Source organism: Pistacia vera, unplaced genomic scaffold (genome assembly GCF_008641045.1).
Source record: "Pistacia vera cultivar Batoury unplaced genomic scaffold, PisVer_v2 Contig546, whole genome shotgun sequence".
In the NCBI taxonomy this organism is placed as follows: domain Eukaryota; kingdom Viridiplantae; phylum Streptophyta; class Magnoliopsida; order Sapindales; family Anacardiaceae; genus Pistacia; species Pistacia vera.
In genome coordinates this window covers 198,214-216,143 of record NW_022196386.1, presented here as the reverse complement: position 1 = coordinate 216,143, position 17,930 = coordinate 198,214, and the positions used below count along the sequence as shown (strand labels likewise).

Sequence of the window (17,930 nt, the reverse complement as noted above, 5' to 3'; positions counted from 1 at the left end):
TAATTTTAAAACTTTTATTGAGAAGTGTAAGGGTGTTTTTGTTAATTTTAAAACTTTGTTGAGAAAACCAATTGTTAATGTTTTGAGTTAAATAAAATAGAGTTAGATTTTGAAAATATTAAAACAAATGTATTTTTCATTTTTTTTGGATACGATAGTAGGATATGATAGGGTTTAAATAATGCCCCAAACACAGCCGTGTGCTATGTTTGATTTATTTAGAGTAGTATTTTTGAAAAAGTTGAGTTGAGTGGTTATTACGAGGTATGATAGGATTTAAAAATTAACAAAAATACTCCTAACTTTGTTGAGAATCCGAATTTTTATCTCATGAAAAGTTTTATCAGCCGTTGGATCAAAAATACAAAAATCTATGGCATGGATCAAAGGCCATGATGAATCCCAGCACAGAGGCAGAGCAACACTACAACATATTCGCTCTTTCTTTCCAAACACGAAAGGCCAAAGGAGCTCACACCAAAGCGAGCCAGCCCGGCGTCTTTAAAACGAAGACGACTCTTCTGATAACTGAATGAAATGCAAATTTCCATAAATAGAATTCGGACAAACGCCATGTCGTCTGCTTTCACAATGCTCTCATCATCATCATCAAATCTAGCTGTTAAAAGCCCTAGCAGCTCTTTCTCTTCGAAGAATTCTTGTATGTTCAATGGATTCGTTAAGAATCGAGTTGCGTTTTGTAACCAGCAGGCTCCCTCTGTTTCGCTTCGGTGTTTTGCTACAACTGCCGCTGGGATTGATAGAGTCAAGGTTCAGAATCCTATTGTCGAAATGGACGGTAAAACCTCTCTAAAACCCTGTTTTGTTGATGAGAAAATATTTGAGAATCCGAATTTTTTATTAGTAATTATTCGGTTTTGCACTAATTGAGAATACTTGATTCTGAGTACTGAATAGTGTGAAATTATAGTATTGTAATGTATCAGCATGGGGTTGACACTTTGTTGTTTAGTTGATCAGAAAGAGTAGTGAAATGATGACGAAATGAAGTTTTGAAGAATTTGATTGTGCTTATCTGTGTTGTGACAGTTCTTATTGCCTTTTTTTTTTTAAGTTGTTGGGAGACCCAGGGAAATGAATTATGCGATGAAAGTAAAATGAATTATGTGATAAAAGCAAAATGAATTGTGTGAAACTGGGATCATAATTTCTCTTTCTTTGTTCTCGTACTTTTCAATGATCGGAGAATTCAAATCCACCGAGACACAAAAGTGTTGATAACACGAGACTATAATTTTTTATTTTTTTTTAATATTCCCTGGCTTTTTGAGTGACCATATAGAGCATAAGTTGCTTCCTTATTTATTTTAGGAGATTCATTTTAATTTTAATTTTGTTCTTATGTTTAGGTGATGAAATGACCAGGATCATTTGGCGGATGATAAAGGACAAAGTATGTTTTAATTTTCTACTATAATTTTCTTTTCCAGATAATTTTTTTCCGAGCCTATTGGTCATGTTTAATGTGATTTAATTTCTTGTGTGGCTGCAGCTCATATTTCCTTATTTAGATTTGGATATAAAGTATTTTGACTTGGGGATACTGAATCGCGATGCAACGGATGACAAGGTTACTGTCGAAAGTGCTGAAGCAGCTCTTAAGTAAGTAGTGATTAAAAATTGTCCTGTTAGCCTGTGCCTTTTGGCTATGGTTGTTGTTTAGACATTATGCACGAGATGACGAGAATGGACTTATATTGTAGAATTCTGCTATAGGTAGACATGTTTGTTGATAGATGAACATAAGTTAAAGAATGCATGGTTTGTTAAATCTAAATGGCTTATGATAGCTATGACTGCAGGGAAGACTAAGAAAAAAGGGAATTTTCTTGAGACAGATAATCAATAATAATGCTCAATACCGTTTTTCTGTCAATCACTTTTTAACCCTTTATCTGCTGCAGGTACAATGTTGCCATCAAATGTGCCACAATAACACCAGGTTAGCCATTGTTGTCCTTACCAGCTTTACTCTTTATGTTTTTAGTACCAGGAAGGCAGATTTACGGACTCGGGGAGTCAATATGTTCTGGTCTATGAAAGGATTAATGTGATAGGACATTGCAAGTGGATATTCTTGTGGCTTAAGCAAAACTGTTTTTATTGTACTTTCTGCAGACATTAATCTTTTGATGTAATAATTTGCAGATGAGACCAGAGTGAAGGAATTTGGGCTGAATTATATGTGGAGAAGTCCCAATGGCACAATTAGAAACATTTTAAATGGTGAGTATTTGATAGATAAACTTTCCCTCCTTTCAAGGGAGATTTTGAGTGCATTTTCTTGTGACATAGTCTTTTGATTGTGTCATTTGTTAGCATTTGTATGATTTCCGCTAGGGAAGCTAATGGTTTGTCTACTTGGTTGGATGGGATCTGTTTTTTTCTCTGTAAACAATATTTCCTTGTATTGAATGTGAAAAAGCTTGCCTTGAATAAATCATAGGAGATTAGCTTTCATTGTTGTACATGTTACAAGTTGATGCTGTGATAGAGTTTGAGGTGGGCTTGACTTCTCACCCAATAAGACCTTATTAAATGAGAGGATTACCCCCTCTTATAAACCAGTAGGCTTGAGTGTGCCTAGTTGGTGTAGGACTCCAACACTCTTCCTCACGGTCAAGCCCATATGTTAGGTCATGCCTGTTGATGGAGGTAGTTGCTGGCTCTAACTCTTTACCCGTTGGTCAAGCACTCAGCTCAACTGAACCTGACTTTGATATCATGATAGAATTTGAGGTGGGCCTGACTCCTCACCCAATAAGGCCTTATTGAATGGGAGGATTGCCCTCTCTTATAAACCAGTAGGCTTGAGCATGCCTAATCGGTGTGGGACTCCAACATTAGTCACTAGTTTTTAAGAGCAATTATTCATTAGTAGTTGCTTAGCAAAAATATTGAAGTGAATGTGGTTATAATACATGACAACCAACAGAAGTCATCAGGTGATATTATGTGCATATACTTCTAGAAATCTTGTCGTGAAAACATGGTAATTAGACATGTCCTGTTTGTAGTGGTTTATTTCTTGCTCCAAGTAAATTATCCATTGGGCTGAAGCTTTTACTTTTTATCCATGTAACTTTATCTTTTTCTTAAATCTTCTTTTATGTGAGACTGCCCTCCAGTTTCTTTCAACGAAGTCCTGATCAAAGGGTTGCTTAATGGTGTAGGTACTGTTTTCCGTGAACCTATTCTGTGCCAGAATATTCCTAGAATTGTTGCAGGTAATACTTTCTTCCAGCCATAATATTGGACGTAGTGGATCACTGTGAAACACCCTTCAGTACTTATTCTCCTATGTACAGGCTGGAAGAAACCCATTTGTATTGGTAGACATGCCTTTGGTGATCAGTATCGTGCCACAGATACTGTCATTAATGGACCAGGAAAGCTTAAAATGGTATTTGGTGAGTTGATAAATTCCTGCTCATACAAATAAAGAGTTTCTGTGCCTCCTATTATACTAAATGTGCTTACCAAGATTTTTGCCTGTTTCTTTCCCAGTCCCTGAAGATGGTACTGCCTCAGTGGACCTTGATGTCTATACCTTTAAAGGTCCAGGCATTGCACTTGCTATGTATAATGTTGATGAGGTTTGTCTTGTCTTTATTTTGTTTTGGTCCAGATCCTCATTGCAAAAATTTGATGAACAGTTTTGACCATATCTTGTAATTTTCAGTCAATTCGAGCTTTTGCTGAGTCATCAATGTCATTGGCATTTTCAAAGAAGTGGCCTCTTTACTTGAGCACTAAAAACACAATTCTGAAAAAATATGATGGCAGGTAATTGTTCTCTTTTGAATAGCTGTTTTTCTTTTATTTTATTTTTGCCAAAACTTATCTTTGTTAATTAAAAAAAAATCAGCTTTTTTTTATTTTCATTTGTGAATACATATGCACAATGCTAACACCTATAAGGCTATCACAGATTTAAGGACATATTCCAGGAGGTATACGAAGAGAAATGGAAGCAGAAGTTCGAAGAACACTCAATATGGTTTGTTTTTCTTGTCTATGAGAAAGCTTTTTTTTCTATGCTGAGCTTATTGTTAAATAGTTGATCAAAGATTTGTCTGCTGCATAGGTATGAGCATCGGCTAATTGATGACATGGTGGCTTATGCATTAAAAAGTGAAGGTGGATATGTTTGGGCATGCAAAAATTATGATGGAGATGTCCAGAGTGATTTGCTTGCTCAAGGTACTGTTCAGTGCACATTCGAATGTTTTGACATTTTTCATGCTTCCAATTTTTACCATTTTCCACTATCTATATCCTTAACCTCAGCTAATTTGTCAGTGATATTGTCTATATTACAAAAGTTTTATTAGTTTGGTGTTCTTTTTCGCTCCTTTTATGTTACCATATTCTCATACGATCTTAAAATAAATGGAATGCCATTTTCTCATGATGCATTTTATTGGAGGGCATCTTATAGTCGATTGCTTTATGCAGGATTTGGATCTTTGGGCCTCATGACTTCAGTTCTGGTTTGTATCAAATTATGCTGTGCTCTGTCATTATCATTGTTTTTGTCTTTGGATGCTCCAAAATCTTAATAACCACCAGTTTTGCAGTTATCCTCTGATGCAAAGACATTAGAAGCTGAGGCTGCTCATGGGACTGTAACTAGACATTTCAGACTACATCAGAAAGGTCAAGAAACCAGTACAAACAGTATTGCTTCTATTTTTGCATGGACACGAGGGCTAGAACATAGGTATATTTTGTTGCTTGTCATCAAAGTTCAAGCTTTTCCTTGTTTGACAGTTCATTCAAACAATATCCATTTTGAACAAATATTTTCGCATCTCTTTACTTTTCAGTATTCCATTTCATTGTGTGTTTGGCTTGTTTCACACATCAAGGGCCAACACTAGTATCGTGTAAATGTAATTGACTTCCAATGGCTTTTTAAATGTTTACATCTCAAATTGAATTTTGTACAGGGCCAAGCTAGATAAAAATGAAAGGTTGATGGGTTTTGTTCAGAAGTTGGAGGCTGCATGCATTGAGGCTGTGGAAACAGGACAAATGACAAAGGATCTTGCCATTTTGATATACGGACCTAAGTATATAGCACCTTCCCACTGTGTTAAATTACACTTATTTATCAATGCACATGCTTCTCACTATTTTATTTAGTTTTTGGCTCAAAAGGAGGCAACAAAGCTTTTTGTTTCGTCATCCGTGATGATGAATAGAGCAACAATCACCCTCTTCCTAAGATCCTACTAAACAAGTTACAGGATTTTAAAACGAGTGATATGCTGCTGATGTTTGCAGGGTAACAAGGGAGTTCTACTTGAACACTGAAGAATTTATTGATGCTGTCGCACTGAATCTTGAGGCAAAGCTTCGGGAGCCGGCAATGGTTTGAGTAGATCGGTTTCTATCCATTTCTAAAAAATTCCTGAGAATATAGGTGTTTTTGGTACTTTGGTTCATTAAATTCAAGAAGCAAATCGGAGATTTATCTCCATTAAATGTCAGGGATATATCATGTTGATTACACTATAATTCTTGAATGAAGTGATCCATCAGTTTTAAATTTTTAAAGGTTTGTATGCGTCTGGCTCACTTTGGGCTTCAATGTGGCATTGATGCCCTCAATTGAGTTTTTTGAGATTTGATTTAATCATGCTTTCTGGTTGGGATATTGGGATACAATATATTTGCAATATGGGTTCGTTTGTTTTGTTATTTTGGATAGGATTTTGGGAATAATATTGAGTAGTTAAATAAGGTGAATATAAGAGTATTACGAGGTAAAATTTAAAAATTAACAAAAAAAACCCCTTAGGTTTACTAATTTAACTAAACACTTCAATATATAAATTTTTTGTAAAATGATAAAAACACCCCTATCCACCTATAGTGTCAGATTCCGACCACTACTGTTGAAATCTGGCCGAAAAATGAGGTTACGATGCAGACCGGTCGGATCTAGTTGGTTGTGCATCGACATGGCATTTTTTGGTTAGATCCACCACAGATCTAGTCGAAAAATGTAGATTTGGCCATCGACTACTGTAAAAGGCTAGATTTGATCGTCGCTGACGGCTAAAAATATGACCGTTGTTGTCGGTCAATGATGATCAGATCTGATATTTTTCGGTCATATATATTGTGGATCTGATCGAAAAAGGCCAAATCAATGAATTATCAATCAGTTCTGATCATTTCTATATCGTTATGACAGATTTTAGCAACTATGGATGGATGGTGGTATTTTTGTTAATTTTTAAATTTTTTTCTCTGAGGATGTTTAATTAAATTAATAAATTTAAAGGGTCTAAAATAATTAAAAAATAAAATAATATTTTTTAAATAATTAAATAAACAGGTATCTTGGGAATATAAGAGGGAATAAGGTATGAAATATTAAAACAAACGTACTTATTAATATTCTATACTTAAAAAAGAATTGGCCGGAGTTCGGACCAACAAATTAGCTTTATTCTTACGCGGTCAATTGGCGGCCAAAGAGCCGCATCCGCAGAACTTAACGCGCAAGAAAATAATGAAATTTAAAAAAAATAAAAATAAAAAATATACGGCAGGCATTATATATGAAATGAATCTTTTGGCCAAAATTACTTGGCTTTCGTGGCAAAAAGCTACAATTGGTTGATCAGTTCTCTATATTAAAAAAAAAAAAAAATTAAGAAAAACTTCAACGGCCTGGATTTTCCAAATCTCGATCGAACGGCTTCATGTCTCTCTCTGTCTCTATATAAACTTTTGCTGATTACTGGAAAAAATTGAAAATCTTTCTAGGGTTGGGAGAAACTGAGAGTAGAGAGATGGCATTGCCCAAGGCCAAGGAAATGGTTCAATCGAATTCCGTCGTCGTTTTCAGCAAGACGTATTGCCCCTTCTGCGTCACCGTGAAAAAGCTTTTGGACGATGTGGGAGCCACTTACAAAACCATTGAATTGGACACTGAAAGTAATTTCCTATCACTTCTCTGTTTTCTTCATGATTTCAAGTTTCAACACGGTATTAAGTTACAAATATCAGTTTTATAATATTTTACAAGTTTGAGTTTAATATGTATTACAACTTTTACGTTTAATATTTCAGTTCTCACGTTTTATATCTTTCCCGGTATCTTTACCTGCAAGTGCCCGAAGTTTCATGTCGTTTTTAGGGAATAACTATGACGTAGATGTATACGGGCATATTATAGTGTATGAAATATGGTTGATTAATTATCAAGGTGGTGAACGAGTGAAAATTTTATGTTTCTTTTCAAAATTTAACCGGTTTTGGAATTGAAATTGCAATTGGTTATGATTGATGAAATTGGTGAAAGAATCTCAGACGAAAATTTAGGCATTCGGTTAGTGTTGGGAATGCCAATCTATATAAATTGGGTGCACTATTGGTGTAAAATTATAGGTTCAAATTTTACAGACAAGAAAGAGATCTCAGCTGTAATTTGCTGAGTTCTACCTATCTGTATAGCTTGTTTGTGAATTTTGTTGGGGCATTTTTGTGGTGTGGATGTATGGAATATTGCTTTGAATTTTACAAGATGTGCGTCAGATTTTTTTCTGTGGATTGTATAGATTCTTCTTTCGTTTGATCTTAAAATTTGTTTGATAAATAGGCTTTTAAAAGGAAATCATTATCATTTTGGCATACTGATTAACCCAAAGTAAGATGGATGAGTAAGCCATATTTTCCTGCTATTTGCAGGTGATGGAAGTGAAATACAAGCAGCACTGGCTGAGTGGACTGGACAGAGGACAGTGCCAAATGTATTCATTGGCGGAAAACACATTGGTGGCTGCGATGGTAAAACATAAATAATCCCTCACTTCATATACTAATACTAATTCAACTGTTGATTGCAACATTTCATTTCTTGCATTATTATTTCTCTTATTAGTATATCCTGGTTGTTGATTTTGTTATTGGGTGTGTGTTGTTTCGCAGCAACAACTGGTATTCACAAGGAAGGGAAGCTGCTTCCACTTCTAACAGAATCTGGAGCTATTGCATCTAAATCTTAAAAGGAATGGAATGCAGTTAATTTTGTTATAAATTCTAGTAATGAATAATGGTGTTGGCGAATGGTAAGTATTTACTAATACTACATGTATCATAAACGTTTGATCCTTGCAATGTATGCACCAACCTTAGAATTCCAGGGAAGTTCGCCATATATGATCAATTTGCAATATCTTTTGTTTCAGTGGAACATTTATTTAAGTATATATAATGATCCCGTGTGTAGAATACCAATTTTGCTATCTACACTTGATTTTAAACAAACGAAAGAAAACATTAAAACTACACCTAAAATGAATTTTTATTTTTCTCTTATCTTGAACATAGATAAGACTGTGGGAACCATCTTGAGAACAGGTAATGCTTTGTTTTGACCACTAAAACAAATATGGCATAACACGGAATATGCATCAATCCCACTCCCAAGTACCTGCAAATGCATGTTACAAGGAAACTTCATCCTTCAAAATAACTGATTCTTTAAGGTAAACAATAATGGGAAGTTTTAGTTAACCAACCATAATGGTGCAATTGATGATGACAGCTCAAGGAATGGGTACGGCCACCTGTAGCAGAAGCAGAGAGAAACATCAATATTATTGAGTGAAATCTATAAAAGATGATAAAGGTGACAAACATTACCAAACTGAGACAACAACATGAAGTATCCACTGGAAAATAACAAAGACGCACGTCCATAAACAAAAGTAAGCTATCCGAAACCACGGGAATCGCTGAAAGGAAGATAATTCAGATATAATTTAGAGAAAAAAGTCAATGAGGAATAAGCCTTGAATATCAGATTACCAAGCAATTCAGAGCTGTATCACCGAGTAGAAAGACAGCATTCAGGGTATGCATATTCACTGTCATCTGACATAATTAAAACACGGATTGTCAAGATACATCATATGGAACACACTGATAGAAGCATTTGAGACAGGAAGTAAAAATAAAAAACTGATGATGCATTACAAAGAAAGACTTATGTGCATGTAAAACAGATCACATATAAACAAGTCAGAAAACTGCCCCAGCAGCATGGAGAGAGAAATATAAGGCCTAGGCAATTTTGAGTGCAAATGTAAACTATACCCTTTCTCATCAATAGAAATTTACATAATATCAAGTATTTTGCAGAAAAAAACATACACATTGATATGCTTCAAACACATCTTCTAACTGAGAAAGGCATGACTTTCTCTCTTAGTTCATATTCAAGAGATTTACATCAAGTAGAAACACAAATTTTTGTTTAAAAAATTTCTTTTGCCAAAACACCAACCTCAGACTGAGCATTGAGCCAGCTTGTCATCCCAATATGTCTAAGAGGGTGCCTCAGAATGGAAGCAACATATCTAGAGTATGTGCATATCCCAAATAGCCTAGCAACAATTCTAGCTTAAAAAACCATCACATAAGGAGATAAATTGTCTGGTTGGGGAAGGTGAGAGTGAGATATCAGCCACATTTATGTGGCCATAAGTTGATTTTTTCTTTTGACGAAGCCAAGTTGGAGTTCAGTGGCCTTTGGCATGCAACAGTCATGAAACTAATACAATGCAATCTCAATAACAATTCAAGACCTCAGAGATACAACTGATGGTATCCTGGTGTAATGAAGCAAGGAAAGAATACCATGATTGGCTTATTAGTTTTGCCCTATCAAGAATGTTTTAATTTGCACAAACAGCCAGAGAAAATAAAACACTGAAGCAAAACTGAGTGGAGAAGCTGATTTAGGCATCCAGATCTTACAAAACTCAATTTGTAGTCACTGGCAGTGAGAAATGGAAAAATAATGAGCCAATAAACGCAATCAGTGAGGATCACCGCCCCAGCATTCATCTGTTTATGACACAACAAACAAAGGTAAAAAGATAAGTGACTTGTAAAATAAGAAATCATGTGAAAGCTCTTACAGTAGCATAAATTGCGAATCATATTGTGAATATATATTTATATGATGAATAATTCAAGCCAAGCCAGAAGTTCCAGAACCATTAAAAGGTTAATTTTCATCCATATGAAAAACTGATAACAAGAAAGAAGAAAGATAAAAGTTGTAACGGTGTGAATGATGTCAATAAGATATCAACTAAGAAGCAGATGAACAAAGAGAATAAAGAAAGAGGCAAGCACATTTTTAATAGATGAAAGAGATCCAAATCAATGGATTCCTCAGCAGCCAACCATATGAATATTGCAGGCTCAATCTATCAGTATCAGTCCTGTCACTGGGTAACAGTAAACTTACTGGTTCTTGGAAGTTAATCTATACCTGATATACGACTTGAAATAGACAACTAATAATTGCTGGACTGGATTTCTCTTGGGTATTCAAGACATTTCTCATTTCATGTTTATTTGCATTTTCTCCATTGGTTAGAGGCATGAAGTTTCCTTGCTCTGCATCTGTTTCACCATGTTGTACATTAAGATTCCCACTGCTTATCTTGTGGTACTGGTAACACCCATAGATGGAGAGAAGAGATCCAAACTACAAAAGAAAGTTGTGATCATAGTGTAGATTGATTTTGAATAAAGGATGTGAAATATGTAGAGAAAAGTGATCATATGACATTTACTTCCAAGGAAATGAAAGCTTTTCCTGCAGCAAACCTGCTTATGTGTCTATTTTAGCAACTCAACAGATATTTGTAGACAATAGATGGTTCAATATCAATTTGAGGTGTTATTTGGGGATAGAAATTAGAGCACCTACCCCAAAATAAAAGGTAACCAGAACAAAAGTCCACCTGTTCAACACTCAGAAAACACCAGAACCATGAGTTCTAAAAACATTAACATTTTTAAATTTACAAACAATTGGGAAACTGGTATTAAACAACACAAATTGATATTTATCAGAAAGAATACCTGTCCTCTCTGACTAAAAAACTTTTTCGTGATCGAACAAATTCAAGGTTCAATGAAAGACATAATGGCTACACATGTTAACAATTCTAATAGAAAAAAAATTAATTTAGTATTATGACAAACATATTATATAGACACAAAGATTGGTAAGAGTATGAAAACAAAGGAATTTTAGAGCGATCATCCCTTCTGTGTTAAACAGACAAACCTCACTAATTATTGAAGGATTGTTATATTCCCATTATGCTTATAAAAATTTTGCATTCACTCCACCATGATAAATCATCTTGGCTTTAGCATCATCCTCTAATTTTGGGTTAAATAAACTGAAATTTCAAAACCCTTCACAAACTTTGCTCTCCTAATGGCCATCCTAGAAAGGCTGTCCACAGTGCTTAAACCATGCTTTAAATAACTGGTTTAAAAGAAATAAGTAATATATCCAAAGAAGAGATAGCTTACTGAGTATAAAAGTAGAATATTCTGCTTTCACTACTAAGAATTCTGACAACGAGAGTAGCCAAAAGAAAACAGAATGCAATTACTCGGAAAACCAATAGCCAAAATGGGTGTATTTCTTTAAGACATGGCCTCCATGCGTCATCATTACACAAAAACTGTGCAGCGTCTTGCCGTGTTTCTCCTTCATCAGACCTCAAATTATCCAAAGATTCATATTTCCATATAATAAATGATGATATAGCCATTATTGACAATAACCATATTGAACATAGCAGGACCCTCCAGTTCAACCAATAACTCGAGACGGTGGTATCCTCAGTAACCGGCAGAGGCATCCTGCCAAAAAAGTCTCCGTGTTACCTCTTCTTCATTATTACTTTGCTTTTTGGCTATGTAACATGAACTTTCCTACACTATGATTCCTCAAATTTTTGACTAGCCAGCTTATCAACATTACAATTACAATGATACAATGACATGGTAAAGCACACACAATGATTCATTTACAAATTGTTTTGATACCAAATTATGTATCAAACTAATGGAAATGAAATCAGCTCCATATATCTCAAACAAAAAAACAATAAAAGAAACTGACTATAACGTAAGAAATGGCTATGCATTTGATTCTACACACCAAACTAAAGCTCTAAAATAACTTTTAGGATAAATCCTTTTCTTTTTCTGCAAGATAAAGATGAAATAATGGACATAAATAAAAAGATCAAAAGAAACGATCATAACATCCCAAATTCCCAGTGATCCAATGAACAAACATCACAAAAGAAGATTGAAAAAGATGAATTTACTTACAGATGTTGCTCTGATTATAAAATTATGCTTCCTTTTGGTATGAACTGAAAACAGGTGATACAATAAAACGAGTAAAATATTCTTCCTTTTCAAGGAAAATAGAGTTAGAAGAATGCATGGGGCGTCATTTGAGACGAAAAAGAAAACATGTTTTGACAGGTAAAATGTGATGTTTGAAGAAAATTGGCCGAACAAAACGAAGGTACAAGAACCGCGAGAAATATTGGGGTCCAATGAAACGGTTTCCAGAGGGTTTATACGTGGACATTTGTTGAACAGTTTTGATGATGATGTCAAAGATTGGCACTCTTTTGGAGTTTAGAGTTTGGACCCATCTATTATGTGTTCTTTACTTTAAAGCTACCAACTTCACACTCCGCTCCGCTGACAATACAGAGTACTGTATTTTTTTCTCCGTATTTGTGTTGAATTTCTTTTAAGAGTTGTGTGAGTTGGGATTATCTTAAATTTGATATACATCTAATAATATTAAATATAATACGTGTATTCATTTATAAATAAAAAAAATTATAATATATATATATATCTTAGGAATCATTGATTTGAGACTGATTTCTAGTACCCTCTGGGTTGATTTGTTTGGATTTCATGTTTAGAGTTATTTGATTCTTTTTTACAAAATTTTGATTGTCGAACGAAATTGAAATTACAGATAGTAAAAACTGAACTCCATGAATATTTCTAATCCTTTTGATATTTCTATTAATTAGAAAAATTGTATTTACCTAAGTTGGAATATATTTTGCATCTGTTTAGAAGATTAGGATGCTAACTACCTCTAATAACAACTGATTTTCGAAAGAAATGTTGAGTTCTGTTGTTAATTGAAGAGGATTTTGGGTTTTGTTAATAAAGGCGGATGATAGATATTCTTCAAGTTTTCTGCAGAGCATTCTCCGATGAGATAGAAATTTGTATAAGGTTGTAACTGTAATCATACAAGGAGAATCTCATTTTCTGCAATTTATATTGTCAAAGAGACAAGCAAAATTATAATAGCTGTGACAATTAATGAACTGCATAGAATCAACTTTGGTAGATCATGAACTCAATATCTTGGTGAAGATAATCCTTCTGTGGCAGCTTCTCTTTCAATAATAACCAGGATTGGTAATCGTTTCATCTTCCTCATAATCTATATTTGTGCTGCACGTATTGCAGGGCCAAACTTCTGAACACAGATTCTAATTTGCAGCTTTGCTATAATAAGTCTTCAAGTACAGATCTTAATCATTTTTCCAAGCAGCCCTTCTGTTCATCGGTGCCAAGACTCTTTTCGTTAACCGGCAATATTTTCTTCTTCTGAAATTAAAACCCCTCTCAGCTGGCCTTTCTGGAAAAAAAAAGGTGCAAATTAATACACAAGTAAACGATATCAATATCAAAGGCTACTTGTTATTAGTTGACTTACTTTTGAAGTGCCTTGCAGAAATACCATGGAAATATGCTTGAAAGAAGCCTTTGTTCTCTTTAAGTAACTCTTTCCAAACTGCAACCATCAGCTAAATTCATCGATACAACGATGATAAATGCATGTTATAAGATCTTCAAAAATTAAAAAGACCGAACCAGTAAGAGTGACGATCGGGTTGATATTGGCATGCTTTGCAAGTGCCTTGATGCAGTCATCTCTGCTCATGTGAAAGAGCAGGCATCTCTCAATCAAATGCTGAACCTGAAATTCATTTGCAAAAAAAAACAAAATAAACTGACAGCTTCTAGAGTATCCAAACTTTTGGGAGATATTGGCACTATTTTTTTTTATTTTTTATTCAATTACCATTCTGATGTAGTCTTGTGGGTGGCAATGCAAACAAGGGAAGTAATGCTGAGGATTCATTGTGAAGAAATTGGTTGGATATTTTTGTGTAAGATATTTGTGTTGGGATATTTTGGTGGGTTTAAAAAATAGGGCAAGTTTATAGAGAAAGGGTGGCTATCTAATCCAAGGATATCCAAAGTGAAGGGCCAAAAGAGAGAGAGAAATCCAAGAAGAGGGATCATCTCATCTTCAATATTACATTTTTTTTATTTGTGAAATGTTGACGTTGACTTCGGCTTTTTTTATTTTATTTTATTGGGATTGTCTTGGTTAGCTTGCAGGCATCCTAACAAATTTTTCAAGACCCGAAGTTGATAGCTACGTAAACCCCTCAGTTAAATTCCTGACCAAGCCCAGCCCATTTACTTAGGCCCAAACCAGAACAAAAGCTCTTTACCTTAAACCCTACACTAGTCTCCTTTCTCACTCTGTTCACCAAAGGAAACCAGGAGAGGTCGCATTTATTATTATTATTATTATTTTTTTTTTTTTTTAAAGAAAATAAATTCGAAGTGTTTTATGTCTCTGAGAACTGGTAACCGGCGATTGTTGGCGTTTTATTTGTTTTGAGTTGGGTGTCAATTTGATTGAAGGTTGTGCCAGGCCTGTTGGAGAGGTAAGCTTCATTAAATTTTTGTTTAAGGCTTGTTTTTTCTTTGTTCCTTAATGATTACTATATTGGTTTTTTGGCTTATGTATTTTGGTTTGTTAACTGATAGTATTGAAGAATATTTATGCCTTGGCTGGAATTTTTCTCTGTTGATTTAGTTGAACATTTTGGATGTAAATTTTATGAGGCACTCTGCTAATTTTCCTTGAAAATTCTATTTTTGGCAGATAATTTGGTTATATTTTAAGGATGTTGCCAACTGATTCAACAAAAAAGTTATCATTTAATCGGTGCATTGGGGATGGGGATTTGGTTATTGTGTATGAGAGGCATGACTCTATGAAAGCTGTTAAAGTTTGTCAGAGTTCTGTGCTCCAGAACCGGTTTGGTGTGTTTAAACATTCAGACTGGATTGGGAAGCCATTTGGTTCCAAGGTGTTCAGCAACAAGGGTGGATTTGTTTACTTGTTAGCTCCAACGCCAGAGTTATGGACTCTGGTTTTGAGCCACAGAACTCAGATTCTTTATATTGCGGACATTAGCTTTGTGATCATGTACTTGGAAATTGTTCCTGGATGTTTGGTTCTGGAGTCAGGAACTGGAAGCGGATCATTAACTACCTCACTTGCAAGGGCAGTGGCCCCTACAGGACATGTCTATACATTTGATTTCCATGAGCAAAGGGCTGCCTCAGCTAGGTAAGAAGTGGAGTTTCTCACAATTTGACTGCCCTGATAATGTTATTTAAAGTTTGATGCTTTGATATTCATGAACAATATGTGATTTTCTTTTTCTTTTAGTTTTTGGTATTATTTTGTGAAATTAAATTAATCTGAATTTAAATAAGTTGATAACCTCTTCAACTGGGATTTGTTTCTATGTACCTTTTCAAGTTTGTTGTGGACGTACTTCTGCCTCAAGGGACAAGCAGTTAGTATGGGATAGGATAGATATTAAGTTTATATCTAAGTGACTGAAAGGGGTACCTCATGTTCTTTAGTGTTCATAAACACAGGTTATAAATTTCAAACAATTGATTTAAAGGCAAGATTAGAGAAATATCAGAAATTTGAGGGTGGTTAGATAAGAGAGATTAATAACATTGGTCAAAGTTTCCTGGCGTTACTCACTACTAAAAAAAGTTTTCACTGTTCTTTTGCACTTTGAAAACTCAAATTCGTGATATAGGTCCACCTGATTCCATTCCTCTGCTGGACAAGATGCATCATTTTGTTTTTTCTGTGGGTGGTCCAGGCGAGAAGATATAAGCATCTGTCTTAGTTCTTATGGATATATGGAAAGTTTCCTGATTGTATGTTTTCAACAGGGAGGACTTTGAAAGGACAGGAGTGAGCAGCTTAGTCACTGTAGGAGTTAGAGATATTCAGGGTGAGGGATTTCCAGATGAGTTCTCTGGGTTGGCCGATTCTATATTTCTGGACCTACCCCAACCTTGGCTAACCATTCCTTCAGCTGGGAAAATGTTGAAACAAGATGGCATCTTGTGCTCCTTCTCACCATGTATTGAGCAAGTGCAGCGTTCATGTGAATCTCTTCGATCAAATTTTACTGGTAAGCTGCATACAACTACTTCTATGCATATAATTCTGTACTAGAATTCTTGTTGGTTTTCTTTTTTCCCGGTAAGATTCATTCCTTGTTATATTAAAATCCATTGATGATTTGAGTTTACTTGTATTTTGTGTGTTGTTATATAGATATAAGGACATTTGAGATACTTCTTCGGACCTATGAAGTTCGGCAAGGAAAAGTAGATTCTCTCCCTCACAAGAGGAAAAAACATTCAAATGAAGTGAGCAATGAGCAGGACAATCAAAGTACAGCTGCTGTCATGGCTAGGCCCTGTGGCGAAACAAGAGGTCACACTGGCTATTTGACATTTGCAAGACTTAAATGCCTCTCATTAAGAGCCTGATTCCTTTCCATGTGTTAGTGGGACATAGAAGTTGTTTATCCTCATAGATTTGCTCAGTATTCAGGTGCCACTATCAAGAAAATCTTTTGACCAGAATTAATACCCAGATTCATGTCATGAAGGGATTGTGAGTTGCAGTAACTCCTTATTTACTGATGTTGCAAATAAAGAAACTTAGCGCAGGATGTTTGGAGAGGTTTCTGTCTGATCTTGTGGAAAATGCTGAAAGATTCAACAGAGGGCGAGGAAACTAGTGACCTGATATACTTACATTGTTGTTCCTATATTTAAATAGAAGTTCTGTCTATGTAAGTACTCATGCTATTTTTTGTTGTTATGGCAGAGTAATTGTTCCGAAAATTCACAGTTCAAATACTTACCTGATGTTTGGTTCCAACTGCCAAAGCATTTCCAGTTTCTGGTAGGGTCATGATGTCAAAAATAGTAAGTGCACAGACTTTATTATTTGCCATGCAATTTTAAGCTTTCAACTCTGAAGCTCATGTGGCAGGAGGAATAACTTTGGCTGCATTATTGTGAGTGTCGGAATATTTCTATTGATGGGTCATGTCATATAGTGCGTAACCGGACGAATTATCTGAAAGATGCTTCGATTCTATAAAAAAATCCTAAAGGGGTGAATAGGCTCCCAAACAACGAGAGAGATGTAAATACTAAATAGGTCTGATTTACACCTCCTATTTAGGCGATGTAAGGATTCATTTGGAAACACAGTATCTATTTAGATTTGTTCAAATCGGGTCATTCAACAGCTTTATAAATGTATTTGAAAATGGGTCTGTGTGGGTCTTAAATCCTCTGTTCAAGGTGGTGGTCCATGATTGTTCCCTACAATAAATCAGTCTCAGACAGTAAGTAGGAACACTGCTTGCCACAATTTTGTACACACGACACTAACTTATTTCATCCACTCATTTTCAAAACTAGCATCACCACTGAACAACTAAATCCAAACCATGATGAAATTACTAATCATAATTATCCAAAGTCTTGGTTCCAGCCCCAATGCCCTGTTTCATTCAGAAAATTTTAAGTGGGATCAACTTATCTATATTACCTGATCCGTATTTTTATATGCCAAAACTTATTAAGCTTCATTATAATTACATAATTTTATCAGATAAACATATAGATCCTGAAATAAACTAATGCTTCTCTTATTTAAGAGGGAGAATTCATAGTAAACAACTGACCTAAGATATTCTTTAAATCTTAGAATTCGTTTACTCTACTTGATCACAATCCTTTTAATATCTTTGAATCCCATTGCTTTCAATGCCAAAAACACGGAAGGATATGTGAAAGACCAATTAGATACTTGC

The 17,930-nt window shown here is 35.0% G+C and overlaps 5 protein-coding genes across 8 annotated transcripts; 3 read left to right on the top strand and 2 right to left on the bottom strand.

Annotated features, from left to right (window-relative positions):
- Positions 1-441: 441 nt before the first annotated feature.
- On the top strand, positions 442-5,426 carry LOC116107715 (isocitrate dehydrogenase [NADP]). Of its 2 annotated transcripts, XM_031394005.1 has the most exons (15): positions 444-799; positions 1,371-1,414; positions 1,514-1,623; positions 1,926-1,963; positions 2,170-2,247; positions 3,195-3,248; positions 3,330-3,431; positions 3,529-3,617; positions 3,704-3,807; positions 3,953-4,021; positions 4,109-4,224; positions 4,480-4,514; positions 4,602-4,744; positions 4,974-5,096; positions 5,311-5,426. In XM_031394005.1, the coding sequence occupies exons 1-15, from the start codon at positions 538-540 to the stop codon at positions 5,402-5,404; spliced, it is 1,461 nt and encodes a 486-aa protein (XP_031249865.1). In that variant the 5' UTR covers positions 444-537; the 3' UTR covers positions 5,405-5,426. The 2 variants fall into 2 exon arrangements, 1 of the variants encoding a protein (XP_031249865.1); XR_004124523.1 differs by lacking the exon at positions 5,311-5,426 and having other exon boundaries at positions 442-799; positions 4,594-4,744.
- Positions 5,427-6,750: 1,324 nt separating this feature from the next.
- On the top strand, positions 6,751-8,197 carry LOC116107720 (glutaredoxin). Its single transcript, XM_031394018.1, has 3 exons — positions 6,751-6,975; positions 7,729-7,827; positions 7,969-8,197. The coding sequence occupies exons 1-3, from the start codon at positions 6,831-6,833 to the stop codon at positions 8,043-8,045; spliced, it is 321 nt and encodes a 106-aa protein (XP_031249878.1). The 5' UTR covers positions 6,751-6,830; the 3' UTR covers positions 8,046-8,197.
- Positions 8,198-8,224: 27 nt separating this feature from the next.
- LOC116107719 lies at positions 8,225-12,419 on the bottom strand. Of its 2 annotated transcripts, XM_031394016.1 has the most exons (9): positions 12,199-12,419; positions 11,386-11,721; positions 10,769-10,802; positions 10,325-10,543; positions 9,802-9,891; positions 8,851-8,916; positions 8,686-8,777; positions 8,562-8,609; positions 8,225-8,473 (listed from the first exon to the last, which is right to left on the bottom strand). In XM_031394016.1, the coding sequence occupies exons 2-9, from the start codon at positions 11,718-11,720 to the stop codon at positions 8,356-8,358; spliced, it is 1,002 nt and encodes a 333-aa protein (XP_031249876.1). In that variant the 5' UTR covers position 11,721; positions 12,199-12,419; the 3' UTR covers positions 8,225-8,355. The 2 variants fall into 2 exon arrangements, with proteins under 2 accessions (XP_031249876.1, XP_031249877.1); XM_031394017.1 differs by lacking the exon at positions 8,686-8,777 and having other exon boundaries at positions 8,365-8,473.
- Positions 12,420-13,149: 730 nt separating this feature from the next.
- LOC116107732 lies at positions 13,150-14,163 on the bottom strand. Of its 2 annotated transcripts, none has more exons than XM_031394030.1 (4): positions 14,000-14,163; positions 13,789-13,894; positions 13,631-13,708; positions 13,150-13,552 (listed from the first exon to the last, which is right to left on the bottom strand). In XM_031394030.1, the coding sequence occupies exons 1-4, from the start codon at positions 14,057-14,059 to the stop codon at positions 13,446-13,448; spliced, it is 351 nt and encodes a 116-aa protein (XP_031249890.1). In that variant the 5' UTR covers positions 14,060-14,163; the 3' UTR covers positions 13,150-13,445. The 2 variants fall into 2 exon arrangements, with proteins under 2 accessions (XP_031249890.1, XP_031249891.1); XM_031394031.1 differs by having other exon boundaries at positions 13,150-13,548.
- Positions 14,164-14,486: 323 nt separating this feature from the next.
- On the top strand, positions 14,487-16,947 carry LOC116107721 (tRNA (adenine(58)-N(1))-methyltransferase catalytic subunit TRMT61A). Its single transcript, XM_031394020.1, has 4 exons — positions 14,487-14,657; positions 14,879-15,349; positions 15,979-16,223; positions 16,370-16,947. Exons 2-4 carry the CDS (start codon positions 14,901-14,903, stop codon positions 16,585-16,587), a joined length of 912 nt encoding a protein of 303 aa, XP_031249880.1. The 5' UTR covers positions 14,487-14,657; positions 14,879-14,900; the 3' UTR covers positions 16,588-16,947.
- Positions 16,948-17,930: the final 983 nt, after the last annotated feature.